This window comes from Phocoena sinus, chromosome 18, assembly GCF_008692025.1.
Source record: "Phocoena sinus isolate mPhoSin1 chromosome 18, mPhoSin1.pri, whole genome shotgun sequence".
Lineage (NCBI taxonomy): Eukaryota > Metazoa > Chordata > Mammalia > Artiodactyla > Phocoenidae > Phocoena > Phocoena sinus.
The window spans coordinates 6,420,872-6,436,649 of NC_045780.1; the positions used below are offsets into that span (position 1 = coordinate 6,420,872).

Below are 15,778 nucleotides of genomic sequence, written 5' to 3' on the forward strand. Positions count from 1 at the left end.
AGAGAAATCAGAGGGGAGGAAATCATCAAAGCAACCTTTCAAGAAAATTTCCCAGAACTGTAGGACTAGAAGAGCCTGCCAGATGCCCAGCATAATGAATGAAAAAAGACCCACACAAGGCACATCACGAAATTTCACAACACTGGGGAAAAAAAGAGGTACCAAGAGAGTAAACAGATCACATACAAAAGGTTAAAATTTAGAGTGGCATTGGAGTTTTCAGTATTAAACCTGGAAGCTAAGAGAGAAGTGCCTTCACAGTTCTGGGGGAAATGATTGCCACATCGGAATTCTATGTGAAGCCAAACAGTCAACTGTAAGAAGAAATTTTCAGCCATGGAAGTTGTCAAATAATTTATTTCTCATGTACATTTCTCTGGAAACTCAAAAAAAAAAAAGTACTCTACTGAAATAAGGAAGCAGACCAAGAAAAAGGAATACATGAGAGGTCCAGGAAAAAGGGATCCAGTATGGGAAAGAGACAAAGGTATTACGCAGAATGATGACGAAGGGAGATTCTGGGATGACAGCTGTGCAACAGTGCAAGAAGTTATGAGTCCAGAAGAAAATGGAGAATTGAAGCCTCCGGGGAAACAAAAATGAAACCTTTTACATAATTGTGAGAGGGGAGTTGTGACTGATAAAGAGTTCTGGGGAGAATTAGCAAAATGCATAGATATAAACAATCTAAACAAACAACAACCAAGGCAACTATTAAATCCAAGGAAAACAAAAAGTCATACAAGTAAGGAAATTGCTCAGTTGTGAATAATATTTATGTAATTGTAACAAAATGAACAATGAATTTTGACTTAAACAAAAGTTATCATACACCTGTATTGAAGAGGGAGGTAGTGCCTATAGAGAGAAAATTTGTCATTTTCTGTAGTAGAGAGCTATTAAAATGTCTAAAATGTAAGTATCAAGAACTAGTAGTATATGGGACATCCCTGGTGGCACAGTGGTTAATAATCCACCTGCCAGTGCAGGGAACACGGGTTTGATCCCTGGCGCGGGAAGATCCCACATGCTGTGGAGCAACTGGGCCCGTGCGCCACAACTACTAAGCCTGCGCTCTAGAGCCTGTGAGCCACAACTACTGAGCCCGCGTGCCACAACTACTGAAGCCCACATGCCTAGAGCCTGTGCTCCATAACAAGAGAAGCCACCGCAACGAGAAGCCCCCGCACTGCAATGAAGAGTAACCCCCGCTTGCCACAACTAGAGAAAGCCCTCACGCAGCAACGAAGACCCAGTGCAGCCAAAAATAAATAAATAAAATGAATAAACTTATTTAAAAAAAACTAGCAGTATAGACATGTTACTTATGTGTATGGAGATAAATACTAGGAAAAACAGCTTAAAAAGTTGAAAGTGATGATTATGAATTGGGCATATGGAGGGTGGGACAAGATACTGCTCTTTTTTGTTTTGCCACGTGGAATAATCTTTTAGAAAGGTACAGATGTAGAACTATGATTTTAAAAAAATAGGTTAAAAAAAAGAATGCAAAAGATGAAAAGAAAACAATAGGAGAATTGCTGGACTGGGTTGTGGCCGCAGTTACGGCTATCGACTGTAAACTTGGTGCCTCCATCTGTGTTGTCGTGTGCTCAGCTGGACTAGGGGAGGGTGACAGCTGGGTTAAGGGAGGGTTGGATTCTGCAGACGGTTGTGACCAAGTGCTTCTGCTGCCTCTGTGATATTAGAGCAAGAGTGTAGACGAGGATAGTAGAGGTGAAGGACACTGGGGGCAACTTCAGGTTGGATAAGAAAGGAGGCAAAGACAGGAGGAGCCTGCCAGTTTGGGGTAAAGGGATTTGTTGTCTAGATTCATGAACTGATGGAGTGGCAGTAACACAGCTGGAGGCTACAAGGTTGTGCTCAGAAGGTGTGGTGTGTGATTTTCAGAGGTGAAGTTCTAGGTGATGACACGGTCCAGGGTGATACCCAGGTGTCCTGATTAAAGGTGCCTGGCAAGAGTAGCAAATGTCTAAGTACTGAAAGGCTGGGATGTCAGATGAGTTATGCAGGGGTCATCGAAGTTTACCCGGATGGTGGCAGGACCTGGGGTAAGAGGAAGACCACGCCTAAGGGTAAGTGAGGGACGGTGACTATAATGGAGGTGACAGCAGGGAGCAGTGTTACAACACATGAGCCAGAAGTTTGGAACCTCAAGGGGAAAGGAGTTTCACGCGAGCATGGGGCCTTCAAGTTCTGCTGTGGTATTGGATAGTTTGAAAGAAATCTCCTGACTTGAAGATAAGTTGGATGAGCAGGATGGGGACCATTTGAGAAGCTTTTCTCTGGAAGTTCAAGGATGGAAGTGGGAGAGGGAGGTTATTTACCAAAGGAGTAAGTCGTTCCACACAGTGCAGACTGAGTGAAAGAGAGGAACGTTGGGGCCAGGGATGGAAAGAATGCTGGGATTCATTGACCTCCAGCTTTAGAGAACAAATAGCTTGAGCATTCCCTGGTCTCCGGGTCACACCCCCAAACAGAAGACCTTCAGCATCTATGTTCCCCTGCTCCGAGCATTCTCCCCCATACACCCTCCTGCTTCCCTTTAAACCTTCCTGTGGAGTCAGACTCACCTGGATTCACTGTGTTTCGTACTGCAGGCAGGCAGTAGGGCTCATTACGTTCAGGACGCACCGCGGCCTTTGTGGGGCAGTGAAATGCGAGCTAAAGTGAGGCAGCGAGGCGCAAGTTTAGATCTTGCTTAGCCGCCTCCTGGTAAGTGGGGACATGTCTCTACCTCCACACCTTCCGTTTCTTCATTTACAAAGTAATAATACCAATAGTAACACCAACAGAGATGAGAGAGGGTTAAAGTGAGGTGATATACATAGAAGCAACTGCGGGGTGCCGCCCGGCATTTATAAATGCTTGTGATAATAAACACACTCCTTGAAATGTGACTTCCGTGACAGCCCTCACCTTCTCTTTCACTGGGACAGTGCTTGGTGCCTACTTGGTGCTTAATAATGCATGAATAAGAATATACTTGGGGGATTACAAAGCTTTTAAACAGATATAATATTTTCCCCCCAAACCCACTTCTTCATTCTTTTATCCTTACCTTTTCAGAACAATCTTCAGAATTAAATCATCCCTGCTTTTATCCCAGGAAGTAATTAGGTCTCTGTTGTGAGTCTGATTTTTTTGTAGGTCTCTATTTGAGGACAGAGACCTCCTTTATTTTACTTAAAATTTCCAGCTACAAGGTCTGCCCTCGTGCGTGCAATAAATGGAGTTGACATGGAATGAACCTTAAACAGGTTAAATCCAGCATTTTCTCGAGTGTATTCAGATTGCTCCCTCATTAACTCCATTCTCCACCAACATCAGATATTCCTGTTGATTTTTTTTAAAAGCAGCTAAAACCTGTTTCCTTCTTTTATCCCTGCAAGCCCTCCTGAATCCTCTCTTACGCACTCTGTCTCTCATTTATACCTCATCCAGGTTCCTCTTTTATTTGATGTATTCGTATCTAGATAACATTTCCTTTCTTCATCCTATTCAACCCCTATAAATCTTCCCTTGACATGTTCCCTCATTCTGTTTGTCTCATAGGTGACATCAGAATCCCTACTTCCTGATGACATCGTTCATTTTTTCCTTATCACCTCCTCCAGTTCCCTTCCTGATGCTCATAGCACTCATTGTTGCCACGCTGACCTTTCATTTTTCTTCTTGTTCCCCTTCATCTTCCTAACATGGCTTTTCATGTTGTCTGGGTGGGGTCTGTAGGTCTGGGGGAAGAATTAGCCCCGTTACCTGTGCTTTCACAGGTGGATGGAGTGAGAAGGTTAGACGGTTGGGGGATAAAGTCAGTTATTGTGCATATTTCTTTATCCTTTTTTTCTTATCTTTTCTTACTTCTACCAAGATTGATTTGCAGGGATTTGTGGCCTATTGTGGGTGAGGTTAAGAGCCTCTGCAAATTCCCTTTGATTTTTTTTTGATGTGCGTATTGCGTTTTATAAAAAAAAGTATATAGCATTCTTCTAACCGTTATCTTAAATTGAAATTTTCTTTCCATTTTGATGTGCTCAGTGAGGATCCTGACTTAGCCATTGACATTTGTCATCATTTTTTTTTTTTTTTTTTTTTTTGCGGTACGCGGGCCTCTCACTGCTGTGGCCTCTCCCGTTGCGGAGCACAGGCTCCGGACGCGCAGGCTCAGCGGCCATGGCTCACGGGCCCAGCCGCTCCGTGGCATGTGGGATCTTCCCGGACTGGGGCACGAACCCGCGTCCCCTGCATCGGCAGGCGGACTCCCAACCACTGCGCCACCAGGAAGCCCGTCATATTTTTTTAAGAGGACAGCCTCGTGCTCATCCATCGCTCCTGATTGGGCAGCTTTAGTCACATTCTCACGGCTCCCACACAGGTGGGCTTGGCGTTAAGCATCGTGACGAACAGGTTGTAATAAAACACAAGGTGGGTCTTGGAATAAAACACAAACACTTGTCAGAATCACTCAGATCACCGTGCAAGACCTTGTCCGCATGAGAAGCTGAGCTCGCATGCTACTCTTCCCTCTTCCAAGGAGCTCTGTACGCTTTGCCAGGGAGCACCTTCCAACTTAGGCCTTAGGGCGGCGTTCTGCTGCTCTATTTATGGTGAAACGCTTTAGGGCCATTTGGATGTGTAGGGATTGTCTGGAAATGGGTGACCACCATCTGTGACCATGTTTCAAATGAAACTCTATGACTCCTTCTCTGAGACCAGAGTGAGGCTGGCATTTCTTTCCCCACCTGCCGCCTTCTTCCTTCCACCCCAGAAGCTCCGATGATACGGCTCTGGGTCTTGTATATACACATTCGTTTATATAGCTCTGAATCTCAGCCTGTGTAAGGTACACAAGGAGTAGTTTTGGCCAATATACAGCCCCATGAGAGATGAGTGTGTATATGTATTCATTAAGCAGCTATTTCCACTGGCTGGCATCCTGTAATTCAGGTCTTGTTTGGTTGCAAGTTACAGAAACCCAATTCAAACTGCCTTAGCAAAAAAGAAAGCAAAAGATCAGAGAGATTTTGGCTCATATAACTGAAAAGTTCAGGAGATGATGCTAATGTAAGGTGAGGCTGTACACGGTACTTAAACAAGGTCATCATCAATGTTTTCCAGCTCTTGGCCCTTCTTTCCCCTTGGTTAGCTTCTTGTTCACAAAGGCTCTCCCCTTTGGTCAAAGATGGTCAAAGGCAGTTCAGATTTACGTCCCACCAGCCTAGGTATCTATCAGAAAAAGAATTCTTTTCTAGTAATTCCAGCAAAATTCTCAAGGTAGGGTTCTCATTATCCCAGGTTGGATTTTTTTATTCCTAAGCCAAGATGCTCTGTCACACTGGTGTGATGCAGAGCTCTGACTGGCCAGGCCTAGGTCACATGCCCACCTCCAGATCCAGGCAGGTCAGCCCCACCCAACCACATGGACCAAGAGCAGGGAAGGGTCGGTTCCCCAAAGGTCAGCAATGGGTTCAGTAAACAGAAGCTGGTCAGGCCAGATAAGAGACATCCATCCACTAGAGGCATACAGTCTATGCTGGGTGAAAGAAAACAGGGAAAGCTGAATGGGCTCTGAGGAAAGACTGCTATTCAAGAGGAGTTGATGAAATTAGGAAAAGCTTCATAAATAAGTGACAGGGATTCAGGGTGCTAATATAGGCCAAGTGCTGAGTACCTTTTTGGTGAACAAAAAGAGTTTCTTCATTTTTTCATTCAGGTAGACAGAGAAGGTGTGATAGGCTGAATAATGGCCCCCAAATACGTCCATGTACTAGTCACTGGAACCTATGACTGTTACGTTGCATGGCCACAGGGACTTTGCTGATGCGATTAAGTTAAGGCTCTTGAGATGGGGACAGCGTGCTGAGTGATCCAGATAGACCCAGTGTAATCACAAGGGTCCTTATAAGAGGAAGGAGGGAGGAGTTGGAGGAGAAGGAGATGTAATGCTGGAAGCAGAGCCCGGAGTGAAGTGCCTTGAAGGTGGAGGAAGGACCACAGCCGAGGAAGACTGGAAGCGGAAAAAGGCAAGGAAGCGGATTCTCCACCAGAACCTCCAGAAGGAACCAGCCCTGCTACTTGACAGTAGCCCAGTGAGACTGATTTCATACTTCTGACAACCCCCCACCCCAGAGCTGTAAGAGAATAAATGTGTGTTGTTTTCAACCACCGAGATCATGGTAGTTTGTTCCAGTGGCAAACCAGTAACCCATACAGAAGGGCCTAAGAGAGGGGATGAGCTGAATTTGAGGATGATGAGGTGGGCCAAGCAGCTGAGGGAGAGACTGAGCCCTCCAGACTACGAGACAGCACAGTGGGAGCACAGAGCATCGTAGGGGACCACGGTGTCGCAGCAGGGGACACGCAGCAGAGGAAGTGCGACCCTGGAGCTTGCTTGTTCCACAACACAGAATTGGGGCTTCCTACTGAAGACCAGGGAAAGCTTTGGAAAGCTTTTATTTTATTTATTTATTTTTGCTGTGTTGGGTCTTTGCTTCTGTGCGAGGGCCTTCTCCAGCCACGGCGAGTGGGGGCCACCCTTCATCGCAGTGCGCGGGCCTCCCATTATCACGGCCCCTCCCGTTGCGGAGCACAGGCTCCAGATGCGCAGGCCCAGCAGTTGTGGCTCATGGGCCCAGTTGCTCCGCGGCATGTGGGATCCTCCCAGACCAGGGCTCAAACCCGTGTCCCCTGCATTAGCAGGCAGACTCTCAACCACTGCGCCACCAGGGAAGCCCCTGGAAAGCGTTTCAAAGTAAAATCACGTAATTTGAAAGGTCATTCTGGCAGCTGTAAGGAGGGTGAATTGACTAAAGATGAATGTGAGACACAGACTGAGAAATCACTTAGGAGACTTTCCTAGTTGTCCCAGCAAGAAATGAGGAGGACTTAGCTAAGGGAAACCGGGAGGGTGGATAAAGGGGCAGAATTAGAGAGACTTAGTAACCGATTAGATTTGGGAGGATAAGGCCGAGGACTCACTAGCTTCTGGTCTCAGTGACTAGGGGGACAGGTGGCCAGGAAAGCAGATATTGGAAGAGGAGTGGATTGGAGAGGAAGATAATTAGCTCCGTTTAGGGTGTGATGATCTGGTCACCCAGTAGGTAAGTGGTCATGTCTAGTTGACACCTTGAAACGGGTCTGGATCTCAGGAGAGGTGTCTGGGCCCATCTGGATTGGAAATAACAGATTTCTATAGTCATCAGTGGGTATAATTCAGTGGTATAAGCATGCTGAATGGACAGGCTCATCCAGAAGAGTGGCCTGGAGAAGGTCGAGGCAGAATCCTGGGGCAGCTTTACTAGGCGTAGGGAAAGGACTAAGGGAGAGTGGCCAGAGGGGCAGCAGGAAAACCGTGAGACCAAAACTGGCATTGCTAGGTACTCTGGGATCTTAACAGAGTAAAACGAAAGCTGACGGTATACTCAAAAAACATTTAAGCTGAGTCCAGATTGCAAGAAAACTACAAGAACAACTGTAAGTCTTGACTAATTGCCTTAATTTTCTGTGCCATCAAGAGCCCCAGAACCACATGGGATTCTCCAGGCAGCACTCTGTTCCCAGGGGGAAGGGTCGTGAAACTTCCGCTCAAAGTTATTCTTGTAGAATTGGTTGCACTAGGCTGGTTTCCTTCCTTATCCTTTCAGAGAGCTGATAAATTATTTTCATTTTGGTTTTGGTTTCATGCCTTTTATTTTTTATTATAAAAGTAATGTGTGTGCTCATGATTAAAAGTGGAGATAATGCAGAAGCATATAAAATAAAAAGTAAAATTCCCTTGATCCTGCTTCTCAGAAGTAACCATTATTAAAAACATTTAAAAACTAGTAAATGAAAAAAAAAAACAAGTAAATGGCCTTTCAGTTATTTTTATATATTTACAACTATAATACAGGTAACATTTTTGCGTCATAAAAATGGGATAATACCGTGCATACTCTTCAACAGCTAGCTTTTTAATTTATTTCTCATGGACGTCTTTCCATGCCAGTATAATACAGAACCACCTCATTCTTTTTAATGGTGGCATAGTGCTACATCATATGGTTATACAGTAGTTTATTTAATCATTCCCCTGTGTGCATTTTTGGTTATTTATACATCTCTATTGTTGTGAATAATGTATGAAATGTCTTTAAATGTACATCTTTTCACACTTGTAGAAGTATTCCAAAGAGAGATCTGTAGAAGCAGAATTGCTGGGTCAAGTCTATCAATGTTTAAATTTTTGATGGAAGCTGCCAGATATCACTCCATGAAGGCTGGATGGAAACTATTGAGACTCTGAATAAATACTTACGTTTAGTTACCCCTTAAAGTGTTGTGTTTCGCACACACTTTGGCCTTTAACTCTTCCCTTCTGAGTTCCTAGGAGTCTGGCTGACTTTCTGTGTTCGTTGAAACCTAAAATCTGAGCAGAGGGAGGCAATAGAAGAGTGAGATGATCCATAAGTGGGATACTCTGCAGAGTGGGCGTGGCTTCAGTGGAGTGGAGTCAGGGCTGGGCTTTCAGGACCCCGCCGGTCCAGCCTTCTGTAACCCCCAAATGCCTGGACATGGCCTGCCTTGAAAAGAGCCCGGTAGGAGATGGGCGGACAGTGGGGCATAGACTGAATGGCCACGCTGTCCGGGGCAGGGTGTGTCCTCTGCTTGAAGTTTATGTCCTAGTGGGGAAGGTGGACAGTAAACAAACAGATGTGTGGATGTTTTGGGCGGTGACAAGTGCTGTGAAGAAGAATGAAGCAGGTGAGGGGCAGAGTGGCAGGTGGCAGGAGGGCTGTTTTACCTGGAGTGTCAGGCACAGTCTTCCTGAAGATTGCCATCTGTGCAGAGACCTGAATGAGCAGATGAGTGAACCAAGCCTAAGGTCTCGGGGAAGCATATTCCACGCAGAAGGAGCTCAAGCTAACGTGACCAGAATGGGAGGAAGTACAACAAGTCTGAGCACCAGCAAGGCTGGCAGTGTGGCTGGAGTGTGTGAGCAGGTGCAGAGGGGTGTGTGTGTGTGTGTGTGTGTGTGTGTGTGTGTGTGTGTGTGTGTATTAGCTAGGGTTCTCCAGAGACACAGAACCAGTAGGAGATACATACGTACATACATAGCATATTTTATATAGGAAAATAATATATATTTATGTATTAATACATTTATAATACAGAATATCCTATTATATTTATTATGAATAACATATATACTATTACATATATACTTTATGTAATATATTTTAATATATAATTATAATAAATATATAAATATATTTTTAAAATATATATTTTTATATATTTATAAATATATATAATATATAAAAATTATTATATATTTTAAATATGTAATTATGTCTATACATATACTCTTATATATAGTATATATATAATTATAGAATATAGTATAGAGTACATATATAGTATAGTATAGTATATATTATATATATTATAGAATATAGAATACATATATATAAAAAGAGATTTATTGTGAGGAATTGGCTCACATGATTATGGAGGCTGAGAAGTCTCAAGACCTGCAGTCCGTGAGCCCATGGTGTAGGTTCCAGTCCAAGGGCAGGAGAAGACTGATGTCCCAGATCAACCAGTCAGGCAGCTGAAGTTCCTTCTTACCCAACCTTCTGTTCTACTCAGGCCTTCAACAGATAGTATGAGGCCCCCTCACACTGGGGAGAACAGTCTGCTTTACTCAGTCTACCAGTTCAAATGTTACTCTCATCTAGAATAAGGTATGACCAAATGTCTGGGCAACCGTAGCCCCATCAGGTTGACACATAAAATGAACTCCCACAGGTGTCTGATGTAGCCTAGGGACCAGCACTTCTGGGCTGTGCTGTTCATTGGCCCACAGCCAGTCAGTGAGCCCTTGAAATATGACCAGTGCTGGACACTGAAGTGATGTTCAGCATGTTGGTTTAAATAAAACATATTATTACAGGTAGTTGCACTGGACTTTGTATATTTTACATGTTGTTGGTAGAAAATTTGAAATTACATAAGTGTCTCACATTGTATTTCTGTTGGGTAGCGCTGGTCTGTAGGGCCTTGTTAGTGTGGCGAGGAGTCTGCATTTCACTCTGAGTAGCTTGGGAGGTGAGAGGAGGGTCTTGAGATTGGGGATGACTTGCTCTAAGTTGGGTTGAAGTTAATTCACCTGCTGCCCTGGGGGCATATGCAGTAGAGGGGCGGAGGTGGTGGCAGCAGAGCCGGTGGGAGGCCTTGAAGAAGGAGGAAGGGGCGATGGTGACCTGGGCTCTGCAGGGGCAGTGGGGAGGGGGAAGAAGTGGTCAGACCTGGGAGATGTTCACCGAGGAGATCCAGCAAGCTTTGCTGATGGACTGAATGGGGGCTGGGAGCCAAACAAGGTGACTCCTTGTGTGTTCGGCCTGAGCACAGTGAGTGAAGGGTGGAGCCGTTTGCTGAGATGGGAGAGGCTTGGGGTATGTTCACTAAATGCGTGAAGCACCTTTTTTGAGAGTAGGAAGAAAAAAAGTAGTGGCTAGACATGCAAAAGGGAACTCAGACCTTAGAAGAGGTAAACCAACAAGACTGAAACCGTTTGTCCAAAGGCGGTAAAACAGAGGAGGTGCTCACAGGTGTGTGGGAAGAACCGCAGGAGACAGGTGGACAAGGATAGAGAGGGGTGAGGCAGCTCCGATGGTGTCGGGAGAAGCAGTAGCCCAGTCAGGCGGCCAGAAAAGGAGACAGGGACAGAGAGGTTGGCTCCAGATACCTGCCTCCCTCTCCAAAGCCTGGAAATGATCTCTCCCCAGTCATCCACACACACACACACGCACACACACTTGCACGCACACATACGTATAAATGATCTGTAATAGTGCTTTTAAAGCTGTGAGGGAAAAGTTGACATATTTGAACATTTAAATATTTTAAAACTACGGTACAAGGAAAGGTACTCTAAATAAGTTGTAAGAAGTGAAAGGCTGGAAAATATAATTTGTATAGCAGGCAAGGGATTAATATCCAGCAGAAATGAAGAGTTCCTACACACCAGTAAGAAAAATGGGCAGAGGGTTTGATTAGGCAATTTTCAAATAAAGAAATGCCCATGACCAATTTGAAAAGATTCCAAGTGTCTGGCAAAAATTGAAATGATGAGACTTCAGTGCCGGTAGGGCATGGGGCGTGTAGGAAGAACTGGCCTCGCACACTTGGTTGGGAGTGTAAATTTAGTAGCTTTTCGTGGAGGGCAGTTGGGCTGCGTCTGGTAGCATTGCAAATGGGCAGGATCTTAATCCAGCAAAAGTGTATGTGTGCATTCATCCTGTAAAGATACTGGTACATGCGTACAAAGAAACAAGTAGAAGTATGTTTATTATAGCACATTTAGCTATTTTAATAGCTAACATGTGCAAACAGCCTAAACGTTCGTCAACAGGAGGATGGGTAAATTATGGTACATCTTTGCCCATTAATATGATGTGGCATTTTTTTAAAGACCTATGAATGCACTGATATGAAAAAGATCTTCAAAAGTGTGGATATGTAAAAGGAAATTGCAGTATGGGATGCATTTAGCTAATTAATAGCTGTATTTGTATTTGGATAGATATACTTAGAAATACCTAGAAGAAGGTTTGGAAGCGTAAACGCCAAATTGCTAGCTGGTTACCTCTGGAAGAGGAGTAAGGGCGCAGGGCGTGGGGCAAAGTGGGAAGTTTGTGTTCCGCTTCTAAGGAGCCATCACCATCACGAGGGTTTATTTCTGAAACGGCATAATAAACTGTGCTGAGGTGGAGACGGGTCTAGGTACACCCAGGTCGGCGTTATTCCTGATCTTCCATCCATCATTCTTGGACTTTCTGATGAAGGGGATGTGACGGGGAGGGTCTGTGCCCAGCACACAAGGGAGAAACGGTGCTGTGTCCTGAGTGCCTGGTCTTAGACATGGCCCGAGCTCAGGCTGTCCCGTGCTGCTGCAGCCGGCTCTGCCAGCAGGTTCTACAAAGGCTCAGCTGCAGCAGAGAGCGAGCTCAGAGGCTGTCCAGGTCACCTCGGTGGACGAGCTGCGTGGAAGTTAATTAGAGGCAGACTGTGTCCCCCGCGGCTCGGCTCTCATAATGCTGGAGTCGTTAGCAGTTAGATTCGGCTACAGCTTCCTTCTCCATGTCATGAAAATTTGTTTTGGCAGAAGGAGGCAGGCAGACTGAGGACAGCACAATTTTAATTCCCAGATAGTTTGTCAGGGTCTTTGGGGTGCGGTGACCTCCAGAGATAGGGGTGGTTTTCATCAAATCAGAGACAGCAGTGTACTTATTCCTCTGACCACTCAAAACGAAATTCCCTCTGCTATAAACAAGTGTGTCATTCCTGAAGCACAGGGGGTGGTGACCATAGCAACAAATCACCCAAATATTATTTTGTTCTCAGTGCCTTTTGTTAAGCCTCCCTTTGCACAAACAATCTGTGTTTGTTTCAATTGTAATGAGCTCTCTTTGTTTCTTTTTCTCCTTTTAAACTGTATATAGGAACGAAGAAAGAAGTACAGAAAGATCAAGATGCTAATAAACCTGCAGTTTCATCTCCTAAGAGAATGTCGGCTTCAGCCGCCAAGCTTCATTCGCCAGGTATTTAAGAAACGTGAACTGTGTTATCTGCGGAGACTTGAACTTGGAGTTTATTGTGTTCAAATGTCATTAGTGGAGCAGTGCCAGCCCATGTGGTATGAGTGATGGTTCCAGGGCTTGACATACACGTATGGATGTGTTCTGACTCTAGCTGAAATGAACCAGCTGTTGGCATCATTTTGTCTTAAAACACAGAATGTTATGCTACGTTTAAGTGGTAGAATCTTCTCTGTGTAGGAGTATCTGCTATTCCAACAGAATATAAAATGATTTATAATTGAAAAATAGACTTTGGAGATCTAACTTCAAGAGAGAATATTTCCCCAGAAGAAGAAAAACAGAGAAATAAATGGTAGATATCAAATACTTGTTATTTCGTTTATTTACATCCTGAGATGAATAAGCTACGTAATGGCACATGAAAGCTGAAAATGGTTTATTAAGAAAACTCATGCTGTAAGGTATCAACCCCTTTGTAGAACAGAGTGCCCTATACCCTCAGGACGTTTTCTTTAAGCACGCAAGTAGTAGCAGTAATTGCAGCTAATGTTTGAGTTCTTACTGTATACCACGTACAGTCCTAAGCTCTTTAGATAGATCCATGTATCTAAGGCCCACAATAACTGGGAGACAGGTGCTATTATTGCCTCTCCCTTTACACGTGAGGAAAGTGAGGTACAGAGATTTTTGTTAATTTGCCCAGAGCCCCAGGAAATAAGTAGTAGAGTATTGGTGTGAATGCAGACACTCTGAATCCCAAAACTGCACTCCTAGTTACCACACTGTTAACCAGAAAGCTTGGAGAGTAGTGAACTTTTTAATATTTCTGGTAAATTAAAAATGTATAGGAAGTAATCCAAAGCCACACACGAGAGGGTCAGGAGACGAAACCTGTCACCGATCGAAAGTTCGTGTGCACGCTGCACAGTGAGGCCAAACACGGACATTTCGGAGTTTGGAGTAGAGAAAGGTTTATTGCAGGGCCATGCAAGGAGGTGGGTGGCTTGTGCCCACAAAACCCCCAACTGCTCAAACGGTTTCAGCAAAGCATTTTTAAAGGCAAGGTAAGGGAGGGGCGCGGTTAGTTGTCGCAGACTTCTTGGTGTCGAAATCCTTGGTTCTTGCAGCTGTGCGTGTCGGTCAGGTCAGGCTGTTCCTGTGAACCTCCAACAAGACAGATGCTCTTCTCTGTTCTGCAACATTTTTTCTTTATAAGAATGACCTTCTTAAAGAGCAGCGCCTTGAGAACAGGCTATCCTGTATAGTTCAGGCTATAGGCAACATTCCTTTACAAAAGGTGCAGAGCCAGCATGGCTAAGCACAGGCAGCAAAGCAAAAGAAACAGATCCAACATGGAGTCAGATTTGTTCTTCCCTATTACAAGCCCAGTGCCTAAGGAGGGTGGGAGATGAGATCGGAGAACCTTCATAAATCTGGAATTTCTGAAGGGCAACACCGTCACTAGACAAATTAGGAAGGGAAAAAAGCTCACCCTGCGGGAGGAGTCTGGCCTATTGTGCTCTGGCTCTGAGAGAAGGTGGGAAGGGAACCAGTCCTCCTTTAGGAAATCCTCACCTCAATCAGCCCTGCCTCAATCAGGGAGCTGGAATGCCTGCTACCACTACAGTCTGAAAATTCAACTTAAAATGCTACAGTACTTGTGTCCACTTGGTGAATAAAATGTGAAACTGCTACACACACAAGGAAATAAGCCACTGTGAGTGAGGTCCTTATATGGTAAGTAAATGGATAAATTGTGGTATTCATACAGTGGAATTCTATGCACCAATAAGAGAGTAAAGATGTTTTACATTGTGTAATTTCAGACTTGGTTAAGTTAAACTATACATGTTAACATTTTTAGAATTACCAATAAAATAGAGTTCTGAACCAGTAAGGGGAAAAGTTGAAAAGAGGGGTTAAGAAAAATTTAAATCTATATAAATGAAGGCCAAGAGAGGGAGAAAGGAAAAAGAAAACAGGGAGAGGGAAAGAGAGGAAAGAAGGAAGGGAGGAGGTAGGGATATGGAAGAAATTGAAAGAATAAAATAAGGTATTAGAAATGAATTCAGGGACTTCCCTGGTGGCGCAGTGGTTAAGAATCTGCCTGCCAGTGCAGGGGACACGGGTTCCAGCCCTGGTCTGGGAAGATCCCACATGCCGCAGAGCATCTAAGCCTGTGCGCCACAACTACTGAGCCCGTGTCCACACTACTGAAGCCTGCGTGCCTAGAGCCCGTGCTCCGCAGCAAGAGAAGCCACTGCAATGAGAAGCCCACACACCACAACGAAGAGTAGCCGAGCTGCTGCCCGCCGCAACTAGAGAAAGCCCGCGCGCAGCAACACAGCAAAAATAATTAATTTTTTTAAAAAAAGAAATGAATTTAAAGATGTCATAATGAATGAACATGAACTAAACTCTTAGACTAAATCACAGATTTAGATTACCAGACTGGATTCATTTATTGAACAGTCACAAGTATTTATTAAGTGCACATTGTATGACGTAAAATCTAGCTTTAGACTGTTTTACAAAGTACACACCTAAAATATAAGAATACTAGGGAATTCCCTGGTGGTCCAGTGGTTAGGGCTCCACACTTCCATTGCAGGGATCTTAGTTCCTCAACGGGTTCAATCCCTGGTCGGGGAACTAAGATCCCTCATGACACATGGCCAAAAAAAAAAAAAAAAATCCTAAAAGGTTGAAAATAAAAGGACTGAAATATTTATGCCAAGAAAATACGAAGCAAAAAAAAGTGTGTGGTATTTTGTATTGAAACATCTTTATTTGATATAATTAATAAAGATTAAACTACACATACTGAAAGTGTACAGTTTGGTGAGTTTCGACATATGTATGCACATGTGGAACCATCACCACAGTCAAGACGGCAAACATGTCCACCATCCCCTGGAGTTTCCTGGTGCCCCTTTGTCATCCTCTCCACCTAGCCCTTTGCACCCACACCCCAATCCCCACTCTGTCCCTAAAGATTAGTTTGTATTTGCTAAAGGTTGATACAGATGGAATCATATATACTCTACTTTTATCTGGCTTCTTTACTCAGCATAGCTTTTTTGAGATCTATCCACGTGGCAATAGTCCATTCCTTTTTATTGGTAAATAGAATTCCACTGTGTAAATACCACAGTTTACCCATTTACCTATTG

At 44.2% G+C, this 15,778-nt stretch overlaps 1 protein-coding gene across 1 annotated transcript in view; it reads left to right on the forward strand.

The window, feature by feature from the left end:
• Positions 1 to 15,778, forward strand: part of MTUS2 (microtubule associated scaffold protein 2) — a 415,310-nt gene that overhangs the window by 258,571 nt on the left and 140,961 nt on the right. The window contains exon 6 of the mRNA XM_032611616.1: positions 12,507 to 12,605. Coding sequence (XP_032467507.1) covers positions 12,507 to 12,605 — 99 coding nt within the window. The remainder of the gene's footprint in view (positions 1 to 12,506; positions 12,606 to 15,778) is intronic.